Genomic DNA, 26,944 nt, shown 5'->3' with positions numbered 1-26,944 from the left:
CAAGACCACGCGTGTCCTGTTTCTACCTCCCTTTTTACTCACATAATCTTTTACCGTTTCCTCTCTTCATATGTCATTTTTAATGATTTAAAAAGAATTACATGCTCCTTCTAGAAAACTTTAGAAAGGAGAAAAATGTATACAAAAAAGCATAAAAGATGCTACCACCTGAAGGCGACAATGACAAAGAGTTTTAATGTATTTACTTTCAGTTGTTCTTCAGTTCGTATGCCTGTGTGAATTCTAGAAAATAAAAATGACACTGCATGTGCAAGTTTGTACCTTGATGTTATTTATGTTATTGAAGTGAGGAGTTTTGAGGAATGCATTTTTAGGGGAAGAGTCAGGGGAGGAGAGCGGAGGAGGCAGATAAGAGGAGGAGGGGGGGAATTTCTTAACATTACAGATCTGCCTGAAATAAAAAGAATGAATCTAGAGTCTTCTTTTTCAGTATGGTCCTATAATGCACTAAAAAAAGCTTATAAAGGGAACCCTCGTGTACCATTGGTAGGAATATAAATTGGGTGCAGCCAATATGGAAGAGAGTATGGAGGTTCCTTACAAAATTAAAAATAGAGCTACTAGGGCCACCTGGGTGGCTTAGTCGGTTAAGCATCCGACTTTCGCTTAGGTCATGATCCCGCGGTTTGTGGGTTCGAGCCCCGCATCGGGCTCTGTGCTGACTGCCAGCTCAGAGACTGGAGCCTATTTCGGAGTCTGTATCTCCCTCTCTCTCTGACCCTCCCCTGCTCACACTGTCTCTCTCTCTCTCCTAGAAATAAATAAAAATTAAAAAAAAAAATAGAGCTACTATATGATCCTGCAATTCCACTTCTGAGAAGTTATCCGAAGATAATCAGAACACCAATTCAAAGAGATACATGCACTTCTATGTTCACTGCTGCATTATTTACAATAGCCAAGATATGGAAGCAAATTAAGTGTCCATCAATAGATGAATGAATAAAAATGAATGTATATGTATACATACACTCATACACAATGGATATCACCCAGCTATAAAGAAGAATGAAATCTTGCCATTCATGACAACATGGGTGGGCCTAGAGGGTATTATGCCAAGGGAAATAAGTCAAACAGAGAGATAAATACATGATTTCACTTCGATGTGAAATCCAAAACAAACAAACAAAACCAAAATAAGCACATAAAATAAAACAGGAACAGACTCATATATACAGAAAATAAACTACTGGTTACCAGAGGTGGAGAAGGGTTGAAGGTGTGGGTGAAATAGATGAAGAGGATTAAGCAGTACAAAATTCCAGTTATAAAATAAAATAAGTTATGGGGATGTAATGCACAGCACAAGAAATAAGAGTCAGTAATACAGTAAAACTTCTTTGTGGTAACAGATGGTAACTAGACTTACTGTGGGAGCATTTCGCATAATGTATAAAAATATGGAATCACTACGATGTACACCTGAAACTAATAGGATATTGTATGCCAATTTCACTTCCACGAAGGAAAACAAATTTTAAAAATATAAACCAAAGAATATAGAATCCTAGGGGCACCTGGGTGGCTCAGTCGGTTAAGTGTCCAACTTCAGCTCAGGTCATTATCTCACAGTCTGTGGTTCGAGCCCCACATCAGGTTCTGTGCTGACAGTTCAGAGTCTGGAGCTGCTTCAGATTCTGTCTCCCTCTCTCTCTGCCCCACCCCTGCTCACTCTCTGTCTCTGTCTCTCAAAATAAAGACATTTAAAAAATTTAAAGATTATAAACTCCTAGAGGATAATAAAATTGTCTTGGGGATTGTTGAGGCAGTGAGAGATTCTGAAGCAGAGCTGAGAAGGATTGAAATAGCGGAGTCCCAGGCTCAGTAGGGAGATGGACAAAGAGATGGAAATATTTAGGTAAAATACAGAAGAACTGGAATAAGTGATAAGGGAAACTGAATATTCAGAAAGAATGAAGAGATGGGGAAGTTGACTTTGTGGTCAAGGAATATAAACTCCAAGTTGAGGATCCTAAGGGTGGAGAATTTGTAGTGCACATGAGCTACGAAGGCTCTGCTGATGCTATATATACACTCATGCCTACTGACTCCTCTAAAATGGCATCCACTGACAAGCAGGATTTTTATAACATTCACTGGCACATAGCTAGCATTGACTAAGTCTAGATCATAACAGGAATTCGATGCATATAACTTAAACAACAAATAAATGCAATTTGAATGTATAGTGGCATCAAGCTTTGATAACCAGCGGTATCCATTCCATAAGGAGACACCTATCAGATACATGTTCGTATCAGCCTCGTGGGGGAATGTTCTCTAAAAGGTTCTAAGTTGAGGATTTTCTAAGTGCTAGAAACAATGTTAGATGCTGAAGATTTAGAGACAAAAAACAGAAGTCCTTTCTTCCAATGAGCTGAGAGAATGGAAAATACTGCGTCAACCAACTAACTAGTTTCAAGCTATGACAGAGGAGACAGAGCGCACTCTGGCTACAGGAAACACCCAGAACTAGGTTCCAAAAATAATTCCAAAAGGAGGTAATGCTGAAACTAATCTTTGAAGGGTAAATAAAGTTATCCTAGCAAAGGCAAGGCTAGGTATGCGTGGAACAGCAGGAGTATTAAGGCCCACGTGATAATCTTAGCTCAGGAAGAGTAAAATGACACTCAATGGCCAGTGCCTTAGGTTGTCTGGCAATAACCTGGAGTAACACACAGAAGAAGCTTTGTCAAACCCATTCAGCTGCAAACTTTATATGCTGTCACTTGACAGGCATAAATGTCCATTTCTTCTTCTGTAAAAACATATACTGACTTCATTTTAAAGCAGCACGTTAAGGATGTTGTCTGTAATCCCATTACCAGACACAGCATCCATTTTCTTTTTTCCTCTCCTTGCAATAGAAATCTAATACATATGCATAATTTTGATGTAATTTATTTCTGCTTTTACTTTCTTATATTAAAATTTAGTGCTTAGAACTATTTTAGGAAACACTTCAGGATAGTAACAGATTAACAGCAAGAGTGAAGCATTTTATGGAGTGCCTGGCAGGCTCAGTCAGCTAACCGTCTGACTTCAGCCCAGGTCATGGTCTCACCACTCGTGGGTTCGAGCCCTGCGTTGGGCTCTGTGCTGACACCTCAGAGCCTGGAGCCTGCTTTGGATTCTGTGTCTTCCTCTCTCTCTGCTCCTCCCCCACTCGCACTCTCTCTCTTTCAAAAATGAATAAATGTTACAAAATTTTTAAAAAAAGAGTGAAGCATTTTACCCTAAAGAGGAGGAGAAGCTGGGAATGTTGCTACTGATTCATCTAGGATACATCACTTTATGTCAGTGTGCCTCCATTTCCCTTTCTGCAATGTAAGGACTCAAGTCTTGAAAATGATGGTTAAACTGAATAAAATATCCCCTATATTCCTGTGAGTTATAGGAGTCTGAATGCTAAGCAATTTGCAATGTATATTCAACAAGTAGAAATGTGTGCTATAGTTATCCTACTTCTTTTTATGAAGTATATTTATTAATTTTGAAAGAGATAGAGAGGCAGAGAGAGGGAAAGAGAGAATCTCAAGCTGTGTGATTCTGACAGTGTGTAGCCTGATGTGGGGCTCAAACTCATAAACCGTGAGATCATGACCTGAGCCAAAGTCAAGAGCTGGATGCTTACCTGACTGAGCCACCCAAGAGCCCCTAGTTATCCTACTTCTGAACATCTATCATTCAAATATAATCTTATAGAAGAAGATGCTTTATGTACCTATATGTTTATCACCTATTATTTATAATAGTTAAAAACTAGAAACCTAAAAACATCTGTAAAGGGGAACGATTGTGTGAAATATTCTATTTCCACATGACATGCTATTCTACATCATGAATAACAATAGTATACATTATGACATGGAAAATAAATAAATATATTCCTACACTTGTGTGAAATGCTAGGAATTATTCAATTTTTTTTGTCCATCAATGTTTTCTTTTTTAAACTTTTTTTTTTTAACGTTTATTCATTTTTGAGTGAGAGAGGGAGACAGAGCATGAGTGGGGGAGGGGCAGAGAGAGAGGGAGACAGAATCTGAAGTAGGCCCCAGGCTCCCTGCTGTCAACACAGAGCCAAACATGGGGCTTGAACCCATGAGATCATGACCTGAGCCGAAGTCAGATGTTTAACTAACTGAGCCGCCCAGGCGCCCCATGTCGGTCAACGCTTTCTGTATGTCAACAGTTATTGCTCCTTTATACCCCTTCCTCCTTGGCCATGATGAAAAGGTACCAGTTGCTACTGTCCCTAGTTGGCATTGGAGAGAAGCCAAGGGGGAAAGAAGTTTCTGGAGGGTGGAACAAGCAGAAAAGAACTGGAGATAATGAGGCACATTAAGGGAAAATGGTATTAGAAATTATTAGGATTAGTATTAGAAACTATTACTAATTAGTATTAGAAACTATTAAAGTGCTATGAAAATACAACTTAATAGTTATTATTATTATAACTAGTCTATGAATAATGAAGTGCTTCAGCCATGAGGAAAACTTCAGATCATGCTTGTCTTGCTGACCGCAGAACTTAGAAGATGTTCTGAGACTAAGGAAAAATAAGTCTTCCATGTATTAGAATGGTTTTTTTTTAATTTTTTAATGTTTGATTTATTTTTGACGGGGGTGGGGTGAGGGGCAGGGAGAGAGAGAGACACAGAATTCAAAGCAGGCTCCAGCCTCTGAGCTGTCAGCACAGAGCTGACATCATGACCTGAGCCGAAGTCGGATGCTTAACCGATGGCACCACCAGGCACCCCTTGAATGTTTTAAAATACAACCAGATAGAGTCACCTTGGGTCATTACGACATCTCTTTTATTCTGGACTTTCTTTCTAACTTTAAGTGCTATTTGAATTTTTGCCAGAGACAACTTGAGGAATGTTCTGAGCCCAGTTTGGAATTTTATTTATAAAATAGGGTCAATTTCACTAGGAGTAGTGTCCCAGGGCAGCCACTGAATGAATGGACGCTCCACACAGCTCTCTATAAATGATCCCTCAGCCATCTAGAATGGCAAGAGCACTATGATGAGGGTCACCTAGTTTAACCTTACCAACCTTTCCCAGTCTTCTGGTGTTTGAAATGCACCCTTAGCTCTGAGCTAAAAGACACACAGGGCAGGTATGTCCAGTATATGAGCAAGTGAGGGTGAAAGCACAGGTTGAGATAAATCCCACAAGCCAAAATCCAAGTATTGGCCTGTAGATCAGAGTTTCAAAGGCAGAGGTTTTCCTTCCCTAAATGCAGAAAATTAATTGCTAGAGGTGCTAAATGTTAAAAGAGAAATTCAAAGACCACAGACCAAAGATTCAAAGACCAAAGTAACAGGATTACGAAAAGGAGTATTTTCCTAATAAAAAGTGCTACATGCAGAGCAGTCCCACAATAAGGAAAGGTACTGGAATCAACCAGATCTTCATGCTCCAATGCTAAATTAACCTCTCTGGCCTCAGCAGCCACATCTATAAAATGGAGCGAAATGCCATCTCTGGTTGTAACTGCATTAGTAAATAGTACTCTCTGCCAACTCACCATGAAGTCAAAGAGAAATAAATGTCCCTGCTTCCTCCACAGTTATGAAGGAGTTAATGTAGAGTTAAGTTAAGCTAAGAGTTAATACAGAGCAGAATAAATGCAAATAAGCTATCAATGGGGATCATTTAAGTGCAATATAACCATGGTAAATGGGCTTCTTGTCTTACTTGAAGGCCGTACTTTATGTGAGGGAGAAGAAACAAAATCAAATTTTTTGAATTTTGAGACGGAACCACTATTTTTCTTGGATGTTACTTTCCTTCTCTAAATTTCCATAGCCGCAGCAGGCAAATACAATCAATGCTTGCATTTTATTAAATTAAATTATAGTTACATAAAACAAAACAAAACAGACTATTAAATTCCTTTCCTTTCCTAACCTTCAGTCTTATAAGTAGCCTTTAAATCGGTCAGGTTCACTTTTTCTTGAGTTATTATTTGTTTAGGGAAGTTGAATAAGGTTCACACATGATTTGCCTGACTTTTACTCAGCTTTCCCATCTGCTAGAAACGAGAACATTTCCACCCAAAAGGGGAAGAGAATCCATGAGGACTTGTCCAGCATTTGTTAGCGTGGTCGGCTGGATAACAGCCCTGGGAAGAAGTCCTCATTCCTAATCTCCAGGGCCTGCGAAGATGCCACCTTACACGGCAAAAGGGATTTTGAGATAGGGGGATTATCCCAGATTACCCGGTTGGGCCCCAAGTAATCCCAAGGGTCCATGTAAGAGCTAATGGGAGAATAAGAATTAGGAGAGGAGTTAAGGGAGCAGAGACTGGAGTGTTACCACAGCTGGAAAGGGGCCATGAGGCAAGGAATGTAGGCAGCCCTAAAGCTGCAAAAGGCAAGGACCAGATTCTTCTCTAGAGCTTCCAGGAGGAACATACCCCTGCGGACACTGTCACTTTCGTCTAGAAGGCCAGTCTCCAGCCTTCTGACTTCCAGAACTGCAAGAAAACCCATTTGTGTTGTGAAGCCACCAAATTCATGGTAATTTGTTTCAGCAGGAAAAAGAAACTAGTAACACAGCGAAGGAATCTGAACTATGCCCTCCTCTTTAGTGAGTCCACATAAGCAGATGCTAAAAATGCAGAGCTATAGAAAATGTCTGCCTGGGGCCACGTGGGTGGCTTAGTCGGTTAAGCGTCCGACTTTTGCTTAAGTCATGATCTCGGGGTTCGTGGGTTCAAGCCCCGCGTCGGGCTCTGTGCTGACTGCCAGCTCAGAGCCTGGAGCCTGTTTCAGAGTCTGTGACTCCCTCTCTCTCTGACCCTCCCCTGCTCATGCTGTCTCTCTCTCTCTCTCTCTCCTAGAAATAAATAAAACATTTTAATAAAAAAAAAAAGAAAGAAAGAAAATGTCTGCCTGATGGATACTGGACCTAGAAGCTGAGTGAAATTACCCTCATCATCAGGTGCCTCTTCATCTCTGAGAACATATTCCTTGGATAACTCTTACCTTATTTGTGGATAATGGCTTGTTCAGTGACCAACCAGCTTTTTGTAAGGCCGATGTAGTCACAGGAAATCTGCTATTCCAGAACAAACCACGTTCTCCCCCAAATGATTTAACCACCGAGTCTGGCCACAGTGAGGCAACATCCCTGGGTAAAAAAGCACTGCTATTGACCTCTCACAGGGCAGATGATGTATAGCTGATAGCAGGGGTTATTTGACTTTGAGAACTCAGATACTCAGCACCCTGTCTTTCGTGGACAGATGGCACAAGATGAAGAGTCTGGAGTCTCATGTGAAGAATTTCTCAGAGAGGAAGCTCTCCAGAGTTGCCAAGAATGAACTTGGAAATAGAATCGGGGGTGTGTGGGGGGGGGGGTGACGCCTGGGTGGCTCAGTCGGTTGTGTCCAACTTTGTCTTTGGTCATGATCTCATGGTTCATGAGTTCGAGCCTGCACCTAGCTCTACAATGACAGTGCAGAGCCTGCTTGGGATTCTCAATCTCTCCCTCTCCCTCTGCCCCTCCTCCTTGGGATTCTCAATCTCTCCCTCTCCCTCTGCCCCTCCTCCGTGTTCTCACTCTCTTTCTCTCAAAACAAACAAACAAACAAAAGAATCACAAATTTACTTATAAGCTTAAGAGTAGTCAGGATATGTAGCCAGTTCCAGAACAGACTCAGACACCGAAGGACCAGCAAAACTCCACTCTGGGCTGTATCTCTTTCATAGCTGTGTGTGTTCCCAGGGAATGTTATTTAATTTCTCTAAAGTTCAATTTTCCTTGCCTTAAAAATGAATAACAACATTTCCCTTATACCTCATAAGGTTGTGAGGATTAGGTGAAATAAAATCTGCCAAAGGGTTAGACACAAGTTGATAAATGCAATGGTTGCTCTATAGTTAATTTTTATTCTTCCAATTTCCCAAATTGTGCTTCTCTACCGCGCTCTCATGCATATATGTCTGCCTTAGCCTCTTTAGAATTATAGACAGGCGTCTGGGCGGCTCAGTTGGTTAAGTGATTTCAGCTCAGATCTTGATTCTCATGGTTCATGAGTTCGAGTCCTGCTTTGGATCCTCTGTCTCCCCTTCTCTCTGCCCTTCTTCCCTCACTTGTATGCTCAGTCTCTCTCAAAAAAGTTTTTTTTTTAACGTTTATTTTTGAGAGAGAGAGAGAGCGAGAGATAGAGACAGAAGGAGACACAGAATCTGAAGCAGGTGCCAGTCTCTGAGCTGTCAGCCCAGAGCCCAACATGGAGCTTGAACTCACGAACCATGAGATCATGACCTGACCTGAGTCGGATGCTTAACCAACTGGGTCACCCAGGCACCCCTGGGCTCTCACATTTTCAATAAATGTTTATGAACTGATCCTAGCTGTTAGTTAGGAAATATCTGAGACACCAGTTACATGACTATAGGATTTTTCCATCTGTGACCCATTAGATGGTGAAATAAATTGAGTCACACCAGCCTTTTTTCTTTTTTAAAAAAGAGGAATAGGGTAGAAAAGACCAGAGTACAAAACACAGAGTAAGATTAAGTATCGTTACATGAAACTCTTGTTTCAGTATGTTTGGGATTCTACCTGGTTGTAATGTAAGTACATTTCTCATTGTGAGTGAGGGTTAAAAAAAAAAAAAAAAAGCATAAACATATTGAGTCTTCCACCTTGCCAACATTTGGTATTTTCTGCCTTTTTCGTTTTAGCTATTCCAATATGTATATGGTGGTAAGGCGCAGTGACTCTAATTTGCATTTCCCTGATGATCAGTGAGCACCTTTTCATTGCACCTCACCCACTGTATAACCTCTTTATCACCACTCTTGAGAATTATGTGGCAGTGTCTACCAAAGCCGAACATGCAGTTCCTATTACCCAGCAGTTCTACTTGCATGTGTTTACCCAACAGCAGTATGTACATACGTTCACCAAAAGGCACACCCAGGAATGGTCATAGCGATCCTGTTCATAATGGCCTCAAACTAGAAATTGCCCAAATGCTCATTAACAAGAGAATGGATAAATAAATTCTATTTACACACCATAGAGTCCTATACAGACGCAAGAATGAATGGACCACAACTACATACAACACTGTGGAGGAAGCCCACACACATAAGATGGAATGAAAGCAGCTAGATATGAAAGAGTCCACAGTGGACAATTTCACTGACACAAGGTTCAAAGCCAGGCAAAATGGGTCTATGGTGTTAAAAGTTAAGGTAACAAGTTATTCTTGGGTCACAAGGCCTTCATGGGGGCTGGCTATGTCCTCTCTCTTGATCTGAGTTTATGTTAACACAGATATACTTAGCTTGTGACATTAATCAAACTATAAACATATGATGTATGGCTTTTAAAAATTATTTCTGAATGTATCTGAAATCTAAATATACATCTAAATATAAAGTTCAGAAAAAAAAATTTTTAATCTTTATTTATTTTTGAGAGAGAGACAGAGCATGAGTAGGGGAGGAACAGAGAGAGAGGGAGACACATAATCTGAAGCTGTCAGCACAGAGCCTGATGTGGGGCTCGAACTCACGAACCTCGAGATCATGTCCTGAGCCGAAGTTGGACACTCAACCGACTGAGCCACCCAGGCACCCCCAAATACATATTTTTAAAAGTGTGAACAACACTGATAGAGAGCAAGAAGCCCTGATGTGCTCACTCTCATTACCGCCAAGGGTAATGAGAGCCTTTGCTTGAACAATTTCAGGGTCAGGAATCTATCTATTACCCAGGTAGGTCACTTGTTAGAAGGCTTTTCCCTTACACTAAGCCACAACTTGCCTCCTCACAACGTGTTCTGTCCTCCTAAGGGATTCCAATCCCTCTAACCCCACTACCAGCAAATGCTTTTCAAATATTTGAAGGAAGCTACCATATCCACCTCCTCCCCTGACCCGTCTTCACCTCCCTGGACGAAAGAGCCCCAGGTCCTTCAGTCACCCCTCAAAGCATGGTTTTTAGTTTCCCTGTATCTTCTGATTGCACTCCTTTTATCTAGGGATGCCCACCATAGAGCACTGTCCTGTAGGGAAGCCTAAGGGCAGCAAAGAGCAAAAACTGGAATCCCTACCTGAACATCTGGACAGCGTATATCCACCGACACACCCTAAGCTCCAATTTTTCTAGAACTCATACTGTTGAACTGTTGAACAATCAGCTGACATCCCCCAGATCTTTTTCACAAGTCCTCTAAGGCCCTCAATTTACCTTCCGTGTTTGTTCCATCTGCTTTCTCTTAGGAGTCAGAACACTAATTTGGCCTTGTTCCAATCTCCAAAGCTAAATCCTGGGATGGAGAAGTAGCTATTATGGAAATGCCTCTGGAATACAGCATCCCCATCCACCCTCTCACTGACAGACAAAAATGAAGTCTTGGTATCAACTCATTGTCTTTTATCCTTAAGTACATTGAGGGGAAGGACCGGGGGATGGAGAAAACGCAATTGCACTAGACGCCTCCACAATGTGACCTAAAAGACAGGCTGTCGCCCTGATCTCTGCAAAGCCTGGGAGATGAAGGGCACCCTGGTCTCTTCTTTCTTCTCCCAAAGTCACTCCAACTGGAGAGACTCTGGAGATGAACACTGCCGGCTCTGCTCACCCAGAGCTTTGCCTTTGTGTCCCTAGTGGGGAGGATGAGGTTGAGAAGGAAACGTGGCAGGGTGAGAAGGAATCTGATCTTTTTCAAGGTATGTGAAATCAAAGAGATTTGATACCCTGAAAAATCACGCGAATCCTCCTCGGCGGAACAGGGAAGAAGACAGAGAACCATTTCTGCAAAAACTTCCAGGGAACCCCGCTGGGTCCTATGCCTGTCGAGACTAGGTGGTAGGGGGAGATTCGTTGAGCAAGGCAAACGCCAGAGGCAGAACACGTGCAGAAGGATCCAGAAGTGGGAATTAGAGAGGCATTTAGAAAAAAGAGAAGATGTCAGAGGCCCCTAGGGGAGGGGGCTTCTCCTTAACGGCGCCCGGGGCGTTGGGGGTGGGGGGCACCATATCCGGAATACGGGGAGAAAGCAGTAGCTCACCTACCTCGCCCACGTCTGCTCCATGTTCCAGGCGCTTCCCTCCCTCTCAGGGCGCTCCTCACCCGGGCGGGGAGGCAGCCTAGGGTGGCGAGAACCCTTGCCCCCGAATCTCCAGTGCCAAGCGCAGCAGCTTTTCCCTCCGCGGCTCCCCCTTACCGCGTCGGCGAAGGGAGAGCGCTGCTCGCTCCCCGCTGCTTCGGCAACCGGGTTTGCCGCGGCCGCGCCTCCGCTAACGGCGCGTCGGGCACAGGGGAGGGACGGTGCTCCGCAGGAAGCGGGGACGTGGAGCGCAGCGGCGCCCGGAGCCGCGCGCGGAGCTGGGGCCGGCGGCGGCGGTCCCCGCGCGGCGCGCGCTCGCTCCCAGGCTGAGACGCGACTGGCTGGCACGAGCGGCTCGGCACCAGCTGAGCTGTCAACCGCGAGGCGGGGCGGGGCTCCGGGCCGCCGGCGTGCGGGGGCGGGGCCGGCCCAGGTGGCGCGCCTGCCCGCCCCCAGCTGCGGCCGACGGGGCGGCGGGGCCGGGGACTCCGAGGGCGCCGGACCCCGCCCTCCGTCCCTCCCCCGTCCCCCCGAGCGGCGCTGCAAAAACACGCAACCGACCCTCTGGAGGATTCGGAGAAAACGTCCTCCAGTGTGCGTGCGCACCACCGCACCCACGGGGAAGCCGGAGTCGGAGACTGGGAAGGTCTGACACGCGGTCCTGGCCGGACGCAGGTGCGCACACAGGACGCCCGGAGGACGTGATGGTACTTTCCTAGAGATCCGACCTGGCAGTCTCACCATCAGTCTCTGGACGGGGACTTCCTCAGTCAGGGAGGCATCCGAATGAAACCTTGCAGCCTTATTCGCCGCCTCCATCGCAGTCATCCCCGGATTTTATAATATTCTGCCTCTTCAGATTTCCGTTTCCAAAGCACAGAGGCGACCGGGCTCTACCACCAGCTGCAAAGGGCCAGAGGGTTCCTGAACTTCCCAGAACTCTAGACAAGCTGCAAGACGGTAGCCGATGGGACCTTGATTCTCCTCCTTAACTGTTCTAAGATCATGGAAAAGGGCCCTTCGTTGATGGCACTGCCTGAGACTCTGTACTATTTGTGTAATGAGGTTTAAACAAGTCAGACATGCTATAATTAAAGGGCTTACAGCCCCGAAGCTCCTTTGTAGCTCTAAAATAAAACCTTTTTTATTAAGTGACATAATCACCGTTATTCTTAGCATTACCAATGACCTTTATTTTAATTTGCAGAATTATGCAGCAACGTTGATGTAGTTATACTTATTTCACAAATGATACAGTTGAGACCCAAAAAAGCTCAAAGTCTCTGCTAAGGCAGGTCTTCTCCACGGTGAGGCCCCAGACACTTAGTCTCTGAATTTTTGGAAATAAGGCCAAAGAGATATCTCCACAACAAACTGATTCTCTACAATGCATTGATCCTAGGAATTTAACTCATGAAGGGCCCTGGCGTGTCCAGGAATTGATGAGACTGTGTGGAGGACTGTCCTCCAGCCATTTTGGATTAGTTCCCCTAATTATCATCACGGAATACGGGTTGGGAGGGCAGGATAACAGCAGACATCTGAGGGTTGAGAGGAACCATCTAAAAGGCCCCTGACCTAGAATCTCCTCACCCCAACACTCAGCTTGGACCTCAGGCCACACCTGTCAGAGCTTCCAAGTGTTTCCAGGAAACCTTTTAAGGCCCAGTTTGACCAGAGAGAAGACTTCCAGGCCACCTGTCCTGAAAAGAATTTCCTACTGCAAACAAAACAAACAAAAAAAGGCGAGGAGAGTCAGATTTCCATCCTCCATACCAAAGTTGGGGCTATATTTAGTTTTGTCTCAAATCAAATTACAGGCTACTGAGTTTGGAGACAAACTGTATCTACAGAGAGACATTTGCTGCATTCAAGAAGTGACAGCATTAACTAGACGGAGGGTGGGGTCTCAGTAGTGAGGCGAGAAAATATGCCAGCTTAACTTTTAAAGAATGTGTTCACAAAGTTCCTAACACATGCATTGTCAAACAGTTGAAAATTACAAAACAAGTATGTACAAAGTAAACTACCCATAATACCCAGAGAAAATCAATGTCAAACATTTGTTGAAATTTCTTTCTAGGCTTTTTGTTCCCCAGGCTTTAAAAAATTATCTTTTAACCCAAATCACTGACTCTCTCTTACACACCCAGCAGTATATTCTTGAAAAGAGAGATTTCATTGTTGTTTTTAGGATTACATTTATTGCCAAAAGAACTAAGCTTTTGTGGTAGATCGTAAACGAAAAATATTCACCCTTTTACCCACTCTGCCAACACAACTGTTTAAATTTCTCTACATTCCCTGTAGTCATTATCTCCACGTATTACATATCTATTTCTATAGATATAATCACAGCCTAGACATAAGTTTATGTCCTTTTCTCATCTGTTAGATATTTCCATGTTGCTAGAGTGTTTACATATTTATTATTCTAATGATTGTATAATATAATATTAATACAGCTATAGTTTGCTTAATAATTTTCTGTCACCGCATAGTTATGCTGTTTCTAATATTAGACTCTGATAAATAATGCCTGAATAAATTTTTATGCCTCCATTATTTTATTCTTTTGAATTATTTCTGTAGGATTACTTCTTAAGGCATAGGAATGTTAGGATAAAAGCACTTTCTAGGGATGCCTGGCTGGCTCAGTCAGAAGATCATTTAACTCTTGATCTTGGGGTGGTAAATTCATGCCCCACGTTGGGTTGTAGAGATTACTTGAAAAAAATCTTTAAAAAAAAAGGAATTTCTAATTTTATCACCTTACAGTGCCTGAACAACACTAGGATTTATCATTTTAATTGTTCTCTTTAATAGATAAGACATTATTGGGGCACCTGGGTTGCTCAGTCGGTTAAGCATCCGACTTCACCTTGGTCTGACAGCTCAGAGCCTGGAGCCTGCTTCGTATTATGTGTCTCCCTCTCTCTCTGCCCCTCCCCTGCTCATACTCTGTCTCACTCTCTCTCTCAAAAATAAATAAACATTAAAAATTTTTGTTAAAAAATAGATAAGACATTATTTACTAGCTATAAGATATTTTAGATATATATCTATGCCTATCTATTTATTTTTTAGGTGTTTTATAATGTTTATTTATTTAGTGTGTGATCAGGGGAGGGGCAGAGAGAGGGGGAGAGAGAATCCCAAGCAGGTTTTACACTGTCTGTTTTGAGCCAAATGTGGGTCTCGAACCCACGAATTGTTAAGATCATGACCTGAGCTGAAACCAGAGTCGGAGGCTTAACTGACTGAGCCACCTAGACACCCCTATGCCTATCTATTTAGATAGTATACAAATAATTAAATGTCATCTCATTTTACTGTATATTTCTTAGAATACCCACTAGAAAGATCCTATTTCATAGGCTTTCTTGCAAACCATTGTCTCTACTGGCTAGCCATGCTGAAATCCTGGTGCTGCCATTGTATTAGTTGTCTTTTTGTTAGAACAATGCTGTTTAACAAAGAACTCCTGAATCTCAATACTGTACTGCAAACATCCACCTCTCACTCTCACTCAAGGGTCTGTGTGTGGATTGGTTGGGCATGGGTTCAAGACAATTCCAAGTAGCTCTCATTCCAGAGCCCACATGGAAGGAGCAGTGGCTACCTGGATTTATCATTTAAATTGTTCTCTTTAATAGATACAGTGGTATCTACTGTATACCATGGTATACATGGTAGATGATCTTCTTCTCATGGTAGATGATCACAGTGCAAGATAGTTGGCACAGACTCTTCAAGTCTCTGCTTAGAACTGGAATACTGTCCTTTCTGCCACATTTCATTCCCCAGAGTAAGCTACATGGCCAAGTCCAAAGCCACTGGTGCAGAAAAGTGCCCTCTGCTCACAGAGTCCAGGTGGGGTGAGTAGTTGAAGAACGACAAGGCAATTTACCATCTACCAGTCCCCATATGTCGTGCTTTCTGGCTTTTTGTTAAGCTTTTATCCTGGTGGATACATGGTAACTTTACCCTTCCCCATCCCATTTAAAATTAGGTGTGGTGGGGCACCTGGGTGGCTCAGTCAGTTAAGCATTCAACTTCGGCTCAGGTCATGATCTCACAGTTCATGGGTTCGAGCCCTGTGTTGGGTTCTGTGCTGACAGCTAGCTCAGAGCCCGGAGCCTGTCTTTGGATTCTGTATCTCCCTCTCTCTCTGACCCTCCCTTTCTTGCGCTGTCTCTCTCTGACTCTCAAAAATAAGCTAAAAAAAAATTTTTTTTAATTTTAAATTAGGTGTGGCTTTTGGTCAATGTCAGTGAAGTCTCCTGTGGCCACTTCCAGGTAGAATGCAGAGGCTTTTAAGAGCCAGCATACGATGGGGAAACTGTCAGTTTCCACTGCTCTATTGATCTTTGAGGATCAGTGTGTGTCAAGATGAAGCTTGTGTCCACTTGGGTCCCTGAGTGTCTCTGATGATCAGAGCATTCCTACTGGCCTAAATTGAACTCGTGGAATGACCAAGAAGTTATATTAAGTTACTGAGATTTGGAAATTTTTTTATTACTGCAGCATAGCCTGGCCTATCCTGACACATTATTTTTTATTCCCATTTTGAGTAAGAGAAGACTACAGATCCCGTGAATCATTATGTAGAAAGTTACACATTTTCCTCGTTATGCACCTCTCCCAGTTTTCTGAGTTACAACTCAGAGAATCTGGATAGATAATGTTGATAAATTAAAGCAGCTGTAAATTAAATTAGTTATTCTTTTTTTGAGAAAGAGAGAGAGCACATACATGAGCAATCAGGGGAGGGGCAGAAGGAGAGAGAGGGAGGGAGGGGGGAGAGAGAGAGAGAGAGAGAGAGAGAGAATATTAGGCAGGCTCCATGCCCAGGGAAGAACCTGACATAGGGCTCCATCTCATGACCTCATGACCTCATGACCACCGTGAGATCAGGACCTGAGCTGAAATCAAGAGTCAGACGCTTAACTGACTGGGCCACTCAGGCGTCCCTGTTATTCTTTCTTAAGTACATTGCCGTTGTACTGGTCAATGGATTGTGCTTCAGGAAATTTTACACTGATGATAAGAGACAAAAAAAAAATTTGAAGGTATATCTAAGTTTCTATTTTGTGTGTGCAAAAAACGGGATTTTATTAAAGCACAGGGACAGGACTCATGGGCAGAAAGAGCTGCCAGGTATATCTGCTTTTGTACCCAGCTCAAAATACTCCAAAGGTATTTTTATTTTCTATTCTTTTTTTTTTTTTCCTCTTCCCTTTCTTCTCCTCCCCAGCTTGATGCTGGGGGAATAGGATTTTTGATTTTGTTGTAATTTACTACATGAACTATAAGGCAACAATGAAAATAACCATGTCTAACATACGTTTTTCTAAAAGTGCTATAGGTACTGACTGCTTTCGTCCTCACAAAATCTGATGAGATGGGCTCTAGTGTCTGTGTTGTAATAACTAAAGTGGAGCTCAGGGAGGTGAAGTATATTGCCTAAGTTCACAAAGCTGAGATTTAAAACAGTTTAACTCCAGAATGTCATGATGAGGGAAACAAAGGCTGAAGGAAAGGGCAGATGGATCTAAATTTCCTTATAACCTGCAGCCCATTGACAGATACTTGAGGCTGGCAGAGTAAAACATTCCTCCAAGGGCTCCCTACTGTCTTGATGCTAATGCTTTGCTAGAGGGGAACCAACCCTAGCTTGACAATAGCAAGGCCTCCAGTATCCTGTGGGTCTTCTTTAGCTTATGAAAATCTCACTGCAAACTTCCTCTGGATTTTACTCACCCCAACTCCGTAGTATACAACTAGTTTCTCCTCATGGTACTGGGCAGCTCTTCCTCCCCACGGGTCCTGTCTCCGTGCTTTAATAAAATCACCTTTTTGGACCAAAGACATCTTCAAGAATTCTTTCTCGGCCATCGGCTCTGGACCCCACGAACCCCCCATCACCCCAGAAAACCCCATCATGTCACACCTAACTACTCACTACACACACTGCTTCCCTAATTCTGACACCCAGCATTCACAGAGCCTTAGGTAAGAAGACAGTGTGTCTGTAACCCTTTCACTGCACTGATCACTGCAGTTGATTCAGCTGACTTGGTTAGTCAGCTGATGTCTCCTCTGTCCCTTACCACACCACGTCCATCTCTCTAACCTTGGGTTAAAAAACCAAATCGTTTCCAGACAGAGAGGAGCCATTCTGCGATCAAGGATAAGAGTTTCAGTGGCACTTAAGGATGGTCACTTCTTCCTCTGAGAAATGGGATCTAATTCTCCTCCCTTTTAATCAGGGTCTGCCCTAGACACTTGACAGATAGAACACAACAGTAAGAGATATTCTGAGACTGCCAAGGAGAAGTCATTAAGAAGCTTTGCATCTTCCATGCGGGACCCTTGGGTCACTTGCTTTGGAAGTCCAGAGCTGCCAGATGAGAAACTTCCATGCTAGAGAAACTACAGCCAGTCACAGGGATCTGGCCGGTACAGAACGGTCCCTATTCCCATCAGGGGATACTTCGCCTGAAGGGTCTTTGGCCTGAGTTAAGAGATAAGCTGGTAAAAAGAACTTAATCAATTAGCAAGTACAAACTGAGGTCAGAATGGAAGTAGCTGAAGTCCTTTTTCAAAACCATATGGAGAGAGGCCCTGAGTCCTCACAGAGAGGGAGGTGCCTCGCTGAGTCCACCTGGCAGTGCCAGGACTGTGAAGGAAGCAGTCTCCGACTCGAGATCAGTCCCATCATCTACTGGGCCTAACTGAGCAGCACCAGCTGCGGCTTCTACGGAGTAGATTCGCCCATGATGCTAGAATTACCAATCCCTCAAATCAGGAGACAGAAGAACCTGTGTTTGTGCGTGTGTGATAAGCCGTAAGTTTTGGAGTAGTTTACCAAGCAGCCAGCTAATCAAACCCATTTGGTACCTGTAAGTGGGGTGGTTGCTATAACAAAAACCTAAAGCAAGTGGCATTGACTTTGAGACCTGGATATAGCAGCTCCTGAGAAGGCCTCAAAGGGGACTGTCAGCGAAAACCAGAAGAGTGTTGAGGGAACCGTGAAGGCTGACCGCTTTGAGGCAAACAGGCTTGAGGAGTGGAATGTGCAAAGGGCCTCCAGAGACCCCCTGGCGGAATGGAGGCAGGCCCATCAGGTGACCCACCTCAAAGTATCCACAGGCCTTAACTGATCCGTGGGCTACTTACAACCAGGCACGGCTACCAAACAAGGGAACATTCTATATGTCACCATAATGCCTGATACCCCTGCCACTGCCTCACAGCAGACAGCCTCTCCTGCAGTCCTGACAGCCACTCCCTTGCAGTGTAGTCAGTAATTTCTATCTCCTTTGTTCTCCCTCAGGTGAATTCCTTCACCTGCTGACGTTTGCCTGATTTAATTGCCCCACATTTGGGGGTTCCCATCCGATTGGGAGACACCTCAATTAGGCACCACAGGAAAACAGCTGGAGAGACTAGACAGTGAAGAAAATACTATTAGGTGTTGAAAAAAAACGCCCTGTGTTGTCACGGCAGAAATAAATTTATTTATTTATTAAAGTGTATTTACTTATTTTTGAGAGAGAGAGAGAAGAGGAGCAGAGAGAGAGAGAGAGGAAAGAGAGAGAATCTCAAGCAGGATCTGCACTGTCAGTGCAGAGCCCAGCACGGGGCTCGAACCCACAAACCATGAGATCATGACCTGAGCTGAAATCAAGAGTCAGATGGTTCATTGACTGAGCCACTCAGCTGCCCCTCTTGTGGCAAAAATTTAGCAAAACCATTACCAACTGGGAATGTGGAAAACAGACAATATTCCTAATGAATGGGTGCCTTTGGCAAAGGAAGTCTTCAGACAGAATTTCAAAAGTCCTAACTGGTGTCTTTTAACTGCCTGTGACAAGGTATGGATAGAAAAAAAAAAAAAAAGAACCATGCCATTTGTAAGCAGAATTCAGAGGAAATATAAAGAGTCAGGATGTGCTAAATTCAAAAATCAAACTGCCTGTCAACTCAATCACTCTAGATAGCAAAACCTTTCAAATTAAGAAGTAGTTTCAGGGCAAAACTCAAACACAATATAAGACAGTTAGACTCGTGGTTGATACCTCAAAAGATTTAAGGTGGTGCCTCATACACCACTTCAGATGGACAAAAAGGCCCATGAGAATCTTGGGGGTGGGGGCGCCTGGATGGTTCAGTCGCCTGGATGGTTCAGTCGGCTGAACATCCAACTTCAGCTCAGGTCATGATCTCGCAGTTCCTGAGTTTGAGCCCCGCATCGGGCTCATGACTGTCAGTGCAGAGCCTGCTTTGGATCCTCTCAGCTCCAATCAGCCCCTTCTCCTGTGTCCTCCCCGCCTTGAACTCTCTCGCAGAAAGGGATACACATTAAAAAAAAGAATCTCGAGTTTGTGCCTCAAGCTGGCAAGAATTTTAAGGGTGCATTCTCTCACGGCAGCTTCATAGGCCGCCCAAGGTAGAGGAGAGCCTGCTTCGGAACGAAATGTGGGTATAGCTTTTGTCCTGAGAAGTTGATTATAATTAGTTCAAAAGATGCCCTCAAAGTTTTTAAGTGAAATGTAGCAGGCACAGACGGACAGGGATTAAGACAGCACATGGTGAAAAGGTGCCTTTGGATCCTCAAGCTGCCAAAGACAGCAAGCAAGCTGAGAAAGTTACTCAACTGCAAAAAAGGACCATTTCATACTGAAAAAGAAGAATGAGTCAAAGAATTGGAGCGAAGAGCCCAGAGGGCAGACCAAGAGGTCTTCAGATCAACAGGAATGGAACCCAAGTTGCTGCATACCCCAGGGACTTCATCTTCACCTGAACTTGATTTGTACGGTAAGATTTGGGACTTTTGAGCCGATACAGTAAATGTTATACAATTCTGGGTGTGGGGAGAGGACTTTGGAAGGAAGGGAGTTATGTATGTGGTCACATTTGTGGCCAAAAGATGCAAGAATGTGGTGGAGTAAAGATGGCTGAAAGTTCTTTGCCACTTTTCCCATTAAGAAGTGGAGTCTAGGGGCACCTGGGTGGCTCAGTTGGTTGTGCGTCCGACTTCGGCTCAGGTCATGATCTCACAATTCGTGGGTTCAAGCCCTGCATCGGGCTCTGTGCTGGCAGCCTGTCAGCGTGGAGCCTGCTTTGGATCCTCTGGCCCTCTCTCTCTCTGCCTCTCCCCTACTTGATTTCTCCCAAAAATAAATAAATATTTTTTAAAAAGAGATGGGGTCTAATTCTCCTCCCCTTGAATCTGGGATGGTTTTAGTGAATTGCTTGACCAGTAGAATGTGGTGCTGGGTCATAAATTCTGAGGTTGGGCAATACGAGGTCTCACAGCCTCTGCCTGAACCCCTTGTTATCCTATGCTGTCATAAACCAAGCGTGCCTACCTTGCTGGGGTGATCATGAGGTGAGGCCCTGAGACCATGTGGGACATCATCCAGCAGCCCCCCAAGAAGGCATCAGGCTTCAGGCATCCCTCACATTCCATGCCTGGTATCAGTGAGGCTGTTCTGGGACCTTTAGAGCAGCCTTCGGCTGACTACCACCAAGTGACCCCATCAATGCCAACCAGTACAGCTGAAACCTGTTCAAATTCCTGACCCACAAACTCAAAGGATCTAATAAAACAGCTGTTGTTTTAAGCCATGAAGTTTTGAAGTCCACTGTCATGCAGAAAGAGATGACTGGAGCAACCCTTAAAACGTGCACATTAATCCTGATCCATTATTCATCCATTCATTCCAACGTTACTGAGAATCATTGTGTGGCAGGCACTATTCTAGATACTAGGGTCATAGCAGTAAAACAAACAAACAGGAAAGACCTTGTTTTCACAGAGTTTACAGTCTAGTGGTATAGACAGACAATAAACAAAGCAGTATCTCCAATATGCCAGGTGGTAACAGGTGTGCCAAGGAGAAACCAGCTGTAAAAAGGCAACCTTCTTTTATAAATGAGGAAATGGCACCTTGGAGAGACTGACCAGCTGGTAAGAAGCAGGTTCCCAGGAATAAGAAAATCAGAGCTTTTGCGTGGTGAAAAACTGCCAACTGAGTTCACAAATTCAAATCTGTTATCTGTATTGGTAGTGAAAACAGAGCAACCTAAGTGGGCAGAACTGAAGCTTGGATGGATGCGCCTTGTTTCCCGGACCATGTAAGTTACCTGGAGAGAAAAGGTAGATCTGCCCTTCGGTAGCAGCGGGAAGGGTTGGGGGTGGGGCAGAGGCCAGGGGCTGTGTGACTCTAGCACCACACATGGTCGGCTAAGCAGTAGCTGCGCCGCGGAGCATCAGAGATCAGAACCAGCAGCAGTTTATGAGAGCTGGGGAAACAACCCTTGGGATTAGCAGAAACACTCACGTGGGGTATGGGGGACTTTGTGGAAGACTCCATTTCGTAAAGGAACAGGTGGGAGTTCAGAGGTGGCTAGTGCTCACGGGACTTCATTTATTCCCACAAGCTGAGAAAATTCAGGCAATTTGATTACTCTCGTTCGTTCAATTCAACATTAGTTCGACAAACATGTACCGTGTTTAAAATCCAGGGTGGGAAATTAGGCGGGCATTCATCAAACAATAATACACATCAGATTGTGTGAAGTGCTGAATAATGCTACAGACAGGAATTTAAACGAGGGGGTAAATGGTGCTTGTGGTGGCTCAGCTGGTTAAGCATTTGCCTCTTGATTTTGGCTCAGGTCACTATCTCACCGTTTGTGGGATCAAGCCCCCTGTCGAGCCCTTTGTCAAGCCTGGCTTTGGGGTCTATGCTGACAGCACGGAGCCTGCTTGGGATTCTCTCTCCCTTCCTCTCTCTACGCCCCTCAAGAATATATAAATAAACTTTTAAAAAAGATAAAGGAGTGGGGGATTAATTAAATTCGACTAGAGAAGATTTCATAAGGAAGGTAGCATCTGAGTGGAGTCCTGAAGGCTGATAGTCATACAAAACTTTATCATGTATTAGGACTGCAAAATATAGTGCTTTATTTAAAAATTTCAATTTTCCCTGGTAGAAGGGAAAGATTTCCAGTCTCCTCTGAAAAACTACTTAGACTCCCACTCATCTGGAAGAGCCCTATAGCATTGCCAGTGTCACCGACAGGCATTACAACAGAGTAGTTCCTATTACTGGCTCTAGAATCAGGGAGATTTAAAGATCTCCCCTCCCCCATCAATTTCCAACCCTATGATTTTGACAAGTCAAACTCTGGGCTGTAGCTCCCTCATTTGTAAACTAAGTTTAATGATAATAACTACCTAATACGGTAGTTGTGAGAATAAAATGAGATAATATATGAAAAGTGTTTAATCCATTGCCCAGCACATTTTAAGCATTCAAAAATCATAACTATTTTTTATTAATGTTTGCATACCAGGCAGGATTTCAATCCTGCATAGAAGTTGTGAATTTTAATTTCAGTACTGCTCCAAACTGCACTCTAGGGCTATACTAGTGACCCATATTTTCCATTTTTTAGCTCTCTGATTTATCATATGAGACCAGAGCACCGGCAAAGACGCTGAATAGGCTGGTTTCCTCACTTCCTCGCTGGGGTTCTAGGGGGGGAGAAGAGTGGGTATTTCCTACATCTTGTATTCCTCCCTTTGTCTCCCAACCTTCTCCCCCTTTCTTGAGGACTGTGTGTGTGTGTGTGTGTGTGTGTGTGTGTGTGTGTTTATTCAGACCCATCTCCTTCACTAACTAGCCCTGTCTGTCAGCTGTAACGAAAACCACAAGGAAAGAAATTATGACCAAGCCTTCAGACAGCTGGTGGTAATTTACTCGTACAATCCCCCTCATTCTCTCAACACCCACTATTTATGTGTATCTGATGCTGGGGGAGGGGGAGAATCATGCAAGAAATGTGGTATGCAAATTTCTAGGAAGGGGGTTGGAGCAGTGAGGACAGACTGGTGTGAAATTACATGGATAACTCTCCTTGCTTTGAACATAGATGGTGGGTCTTAAAATTTAAAGAGACTGATGTGAGGGTTAATAAGTAAATTTCTGGGGTGGCACCTGGGTGGCTCAGTCAGTTTAGCCTCCAATTTCAGCTGAGGGCGTGGTCTCATAGTTTGTGAGTGCAAGCCCTGCATTGAGCTCTGTGCTCAGAGCCTGGAGCCTGCTTCAGATTCTGTATCTTCCTTTCTCTCCCCCTCCCCTGCTCATGCTCTGCCTCTCTCTGTCTCTCAAAAATAAAAATAAATGAATAAATTTCTGGAACCAGAAACAACACTTGAATAAATTTATAAATGACTTCCAAGGCATTCATGGCACTTGCACCATTAGTAAAACTTGAGTCATTTTCCAGGAAAAGGACAGGCACTTCCAGTCCAAGGCATGTATCAGGCAATCCAGGCCACTTGAAAGCCCCACAGAAATGATAACGAGCACAGCACCTGATCCTGGCTTGGAGCTCGGGTTAGATTCCGAATCCGAAAACACGTTGTTTAGAAGGCGGCAGCCAGGCCCCTTCCTTTGTTTCTTGTATCATGCCACTTACTAGTTTGTCCTCAGATCGACCAAGATGGATTTCTCTGGATTTAATATTCCGGCAGATACTGAGAATCCCTGGTATTCTGTTTCTTATATAGATTGGATCTAAGGTTATATAGACATTATACATCAAGTTTTAAAAATTCAGTGTTCTGCTTTGTAGATATGTGTATATATTTTATATACACATGTATATATTTACTTAGAATATAAATCTGTTTTTAAAACATTGCATTTTGAAAAAAATGTAAAAATATTAAACATACCAAAAAACTGCAAAATAGTACACTGAGGTCCTACAAATCCTCAGTTGATTCACCAACCCCTGTTAACAGTTTATCACATTTGTTTCTCTCTCTCTCTACACCCCCACACTCATCCCACATACAATTACTGAAAGTAAGATGTAGACTCTTGACTCCTATATTTCAGTGTCCATCTCGTAAGAGTAATTAAAATTATGAAATTACTGTGATTATGTAAAAGGATATATCATGTCTCCTAGGCCTGCTTTTATCACTATTAAACAACATCTAAAGAATTTGCATTGAATGATTTAACTAATATCAGGAGCTATCCGTGGTAGATCTTTGGCTCAAATCTGCACAAATAATGAGGCTTATCAAATTAATCATCCCCAGGACAAAGGTAAATATACAACAAAGATAAATTCACTCTTCTACACTTAGAATTACTGGAAGCCAATTTCTTGTCAGTTTAGAACAGCTGTTTTGTCCTGTCTTCCAGCTGGCAAGGATTCGTACATTTTGACATAGAGCCTCAGAAAGCCTCACACAATCAAGAAAAAAGATTAATGAGAAAAATTCCACATGCATATATTCACTTTTGTCTTAATTTCTATTTTAGCATATAAGAAGCCAAAATGCTGAGCTGTGGAGTTCAATATCAGACATCTGGCAATACTAGACAAAAGAATTAACATATTTCAACAGTCTTCACCCTTGTAAATACAAGTGAGTATAGCGGCTGTAAGAGTTAAAAGCCCATTCTAGATCGTAACAGTTCAGGAAAATAAAAAACACACTCAGCATTAACCAGTATGATTTATCTCAACTAAAATAATCTTTTAATTAGATAAAAGTATCTCCATTTTACGCTAGGTCTGTGATACAACAACAGGTACAGAAATGGTAGTTGACTCTAAATCAGAACTTGTGATATACAGAAAAGAATCACTGCATCCTATATTTGCTGGCTTTGGTAAGTTCGCAGGAGATGGAGGGAAAAAATCAAAACCAGATGATCCTGAGGCAGAAGGACTGGTTCAAGCGGTTTTTTTTTTTTTTTAATGTTTTATTTATTTCTGAGAGAGAGACAGAGAGAGGCAGCGTGAGCAGGGGAGTGTCAGAGAGAGAGGGAGACAAAGAATCCGAAACAGGCTCCAGGCTTTGAGCTAGCTGTCATATCAGCACAGAGCCCGACACGGGGCTTGAACCCACAAACGGTGAGATCATGACCTGAGCCAAAGTCAGACGCTTAACCAACTGAGTTGGTGCCCCTGGTTCAAGCTTTTGATTCAACTATGAAGGTGTTTGGAGCTGAATCTCAGGTAAGGGGAGAAGGACCAAAAGCTTCATCGTCAAGATAAATGATATCTTAGTGCAATATTTCCAAAAAACAAAATTAGTGCAAAAATATCCATGGTGAGCAAAATATCAAAATTTTATTTTATTTATCATTTTCTTAAAGCTTATTTATTTTTGACAGAGACAGAGCGTGAGTTGGGGAGGAGCAGAGAGAGAGAAGGAGACACAGAATCCCAAGCAGGTTCCAGGCTCTGATCTGTCAGCACAGAGCCCGATGTGGGGCTCCAACCCATGAGCTGTGAGATCATGACCTGAGCCAAAGTGGGACCCCCAACTGACTGAGCCACCCAGGTGCCCCAACATATCAAAATTTTAAATAAAGGCAGGATGTGCTCTTGCATTTGCAAGATCTTGGGAGTGAGTGCCTTACTTGCACTCTGGTTAGGGCCCTGGTTGTTCATCCCAGATGATGTGACAAGAGCCAAACCTTCTGATGCCTCTTCATGGGTAATCTCTAGCGCTCGGTTCTGCAGACCTTGTTGGCAACAGCTCCTTGTGCATCATGCACTGCCAGACATCAGGCAACACCATTAAGATACCACAAGGCAAAAGTGACTATTCAGCCTCCTTTCCTAATAGTTAAGTCTCAATAGTTAAGTCTCAAGGGTGAGTTCCTGTGATTTATAGGGCATTAGGGAGATGGGGGACCAGAGTAGGAAAGTGAGATAGAGAGGGGGGAAAGAACAATTTATCTTATGAGTTGCTGCTAATACAATTTAACTAGAATGTAAATTTTCAAGAACCTGCCGTTTTAAGAAAACCCAAGCCCCATTCTCAGTTTGAGGCACCTTCCCACTCAACTCAAAAATGAAGTCTGCTTCACCTTGACTCTTCCAGTCACATGGACTACAGATGGTTCTGGAAATCAAAGAAGCCATGCTACATCCTCCATGCAGGGTCTACTGAGTTCAAGCTGCTTTGGAAGCTTCACCAGACTGGAGCCTCCCCTTTGGCAAGAGGTGCTCATTCCCAAGACCAAACCTGATTTTGCGCCAGGGCAAATAAAGCATCTAGAGGTGCCCCCTGCTGGTGGGATCTGTCTTACAGAATCGGGCTCCCAGGTTGTAGGATGGCCTTTCATGTATCAACGCTCCAGGTGCTCAGTCACCGACACCACCCCATAGGGTCTTACACTTGACCTGCTTCACTCCTGTGTGTTACTAACCAGCCTGTCTGCTGGTACCAGGCATTTGCGTATCCCTTCAGGCGACTTGCCTGGAAAGAGGCAAAGAGAGATGTACATGTCTTGTAATTTATTGAAAGATTGTACTAAAGAAGCACACGTTTCTAGGACTTACGAAATATATTCAGAATATTCCCCCTCGAACAGATGGTGGTACAGCCCACGGTTCACAATTGCTTACTACTTAGTTCTGTTAAGAATTAAGGGTTAAGAATTCTATATGTGGTTGAAGCTACTAGAATGAATACGGGAAACATCTCCCTTTGCAGAAAAGAGGGACACCCTAGGCCTACCTATATCTGCCTCACAGGGACAGCCTGCCTCTCTAATCTTGGGTCCTTTATGCCACTTTTTTTTTTTTAACCTACCCTCCAGACAGGAAATGGGAATCACAGCTCAGACCCTCAGCCTGAAAAGGTACACTATTTGCCAGGCTCTTGACAGTTGCTTTCACCTGGGACCAGACCACTCTTCCTGTTTCCTTTTACTGAAGAGAAACGCAGAGCCTACTCCAATTGAAAGCAGGGCCCAGTTGTCTAGCTCCATTTCTGACA

At 43.5% G+C, this 26,944-nt stretch overlaps 1 protein-coding gene across 4 annotated transcripts in view; it reads right to left on the bottom strand.

Moving 5' to 3' along the window:
* The window catches only part of LOC120247637 (myomegalin-like), a 221,631-nt gene that overhangs the window by 178,097 nt on the left and 16,590 nt on the right, over window positions 1–26,944 (bottom strand). For 2 of the 4 annotated variants that reach the window (XM_039255654.1, XM_039255661.1), the window contains exon 1: window positions 11,075–11,161. The exons of the other annotated variants lie outside the window; for them this stretch is intronic. In XM_039255654.1, the coding sequence (XP_039111585.1) occupies window positions 11,075–11,094 (20 nt within the window). In that variant the 5' untranslated portion in view covers window positions 11,095–11,161. Of the gene's footprint in view, window positions 1–11,074; window positions 11,162–26,944 lie in introns of those variants that run through there. 4 annotated transcript variants of the gene reach the window in all.

Source organism: Hyaena hyaena, unplaced genomic scaffold (assembly GCF_003009895.1).
Source record: "Hyaena hyaena isolate Hyena2069 unplaced genomic scaffold, ASM300989v1 scaffold_539, whole genome shotgun sequence".
In the NCBI taxonomy this organism is placed as follows: Eukaryota; Metazoa; Chordata; class Mammalia; order Carnivora; family Hyaenidae; genus Hyaena; species Hyaena hyaena.
Note: the sequence above shows the minus strand (reverse complement) of the source record. Positions and strands in the feature narration are given on the sequence as shown.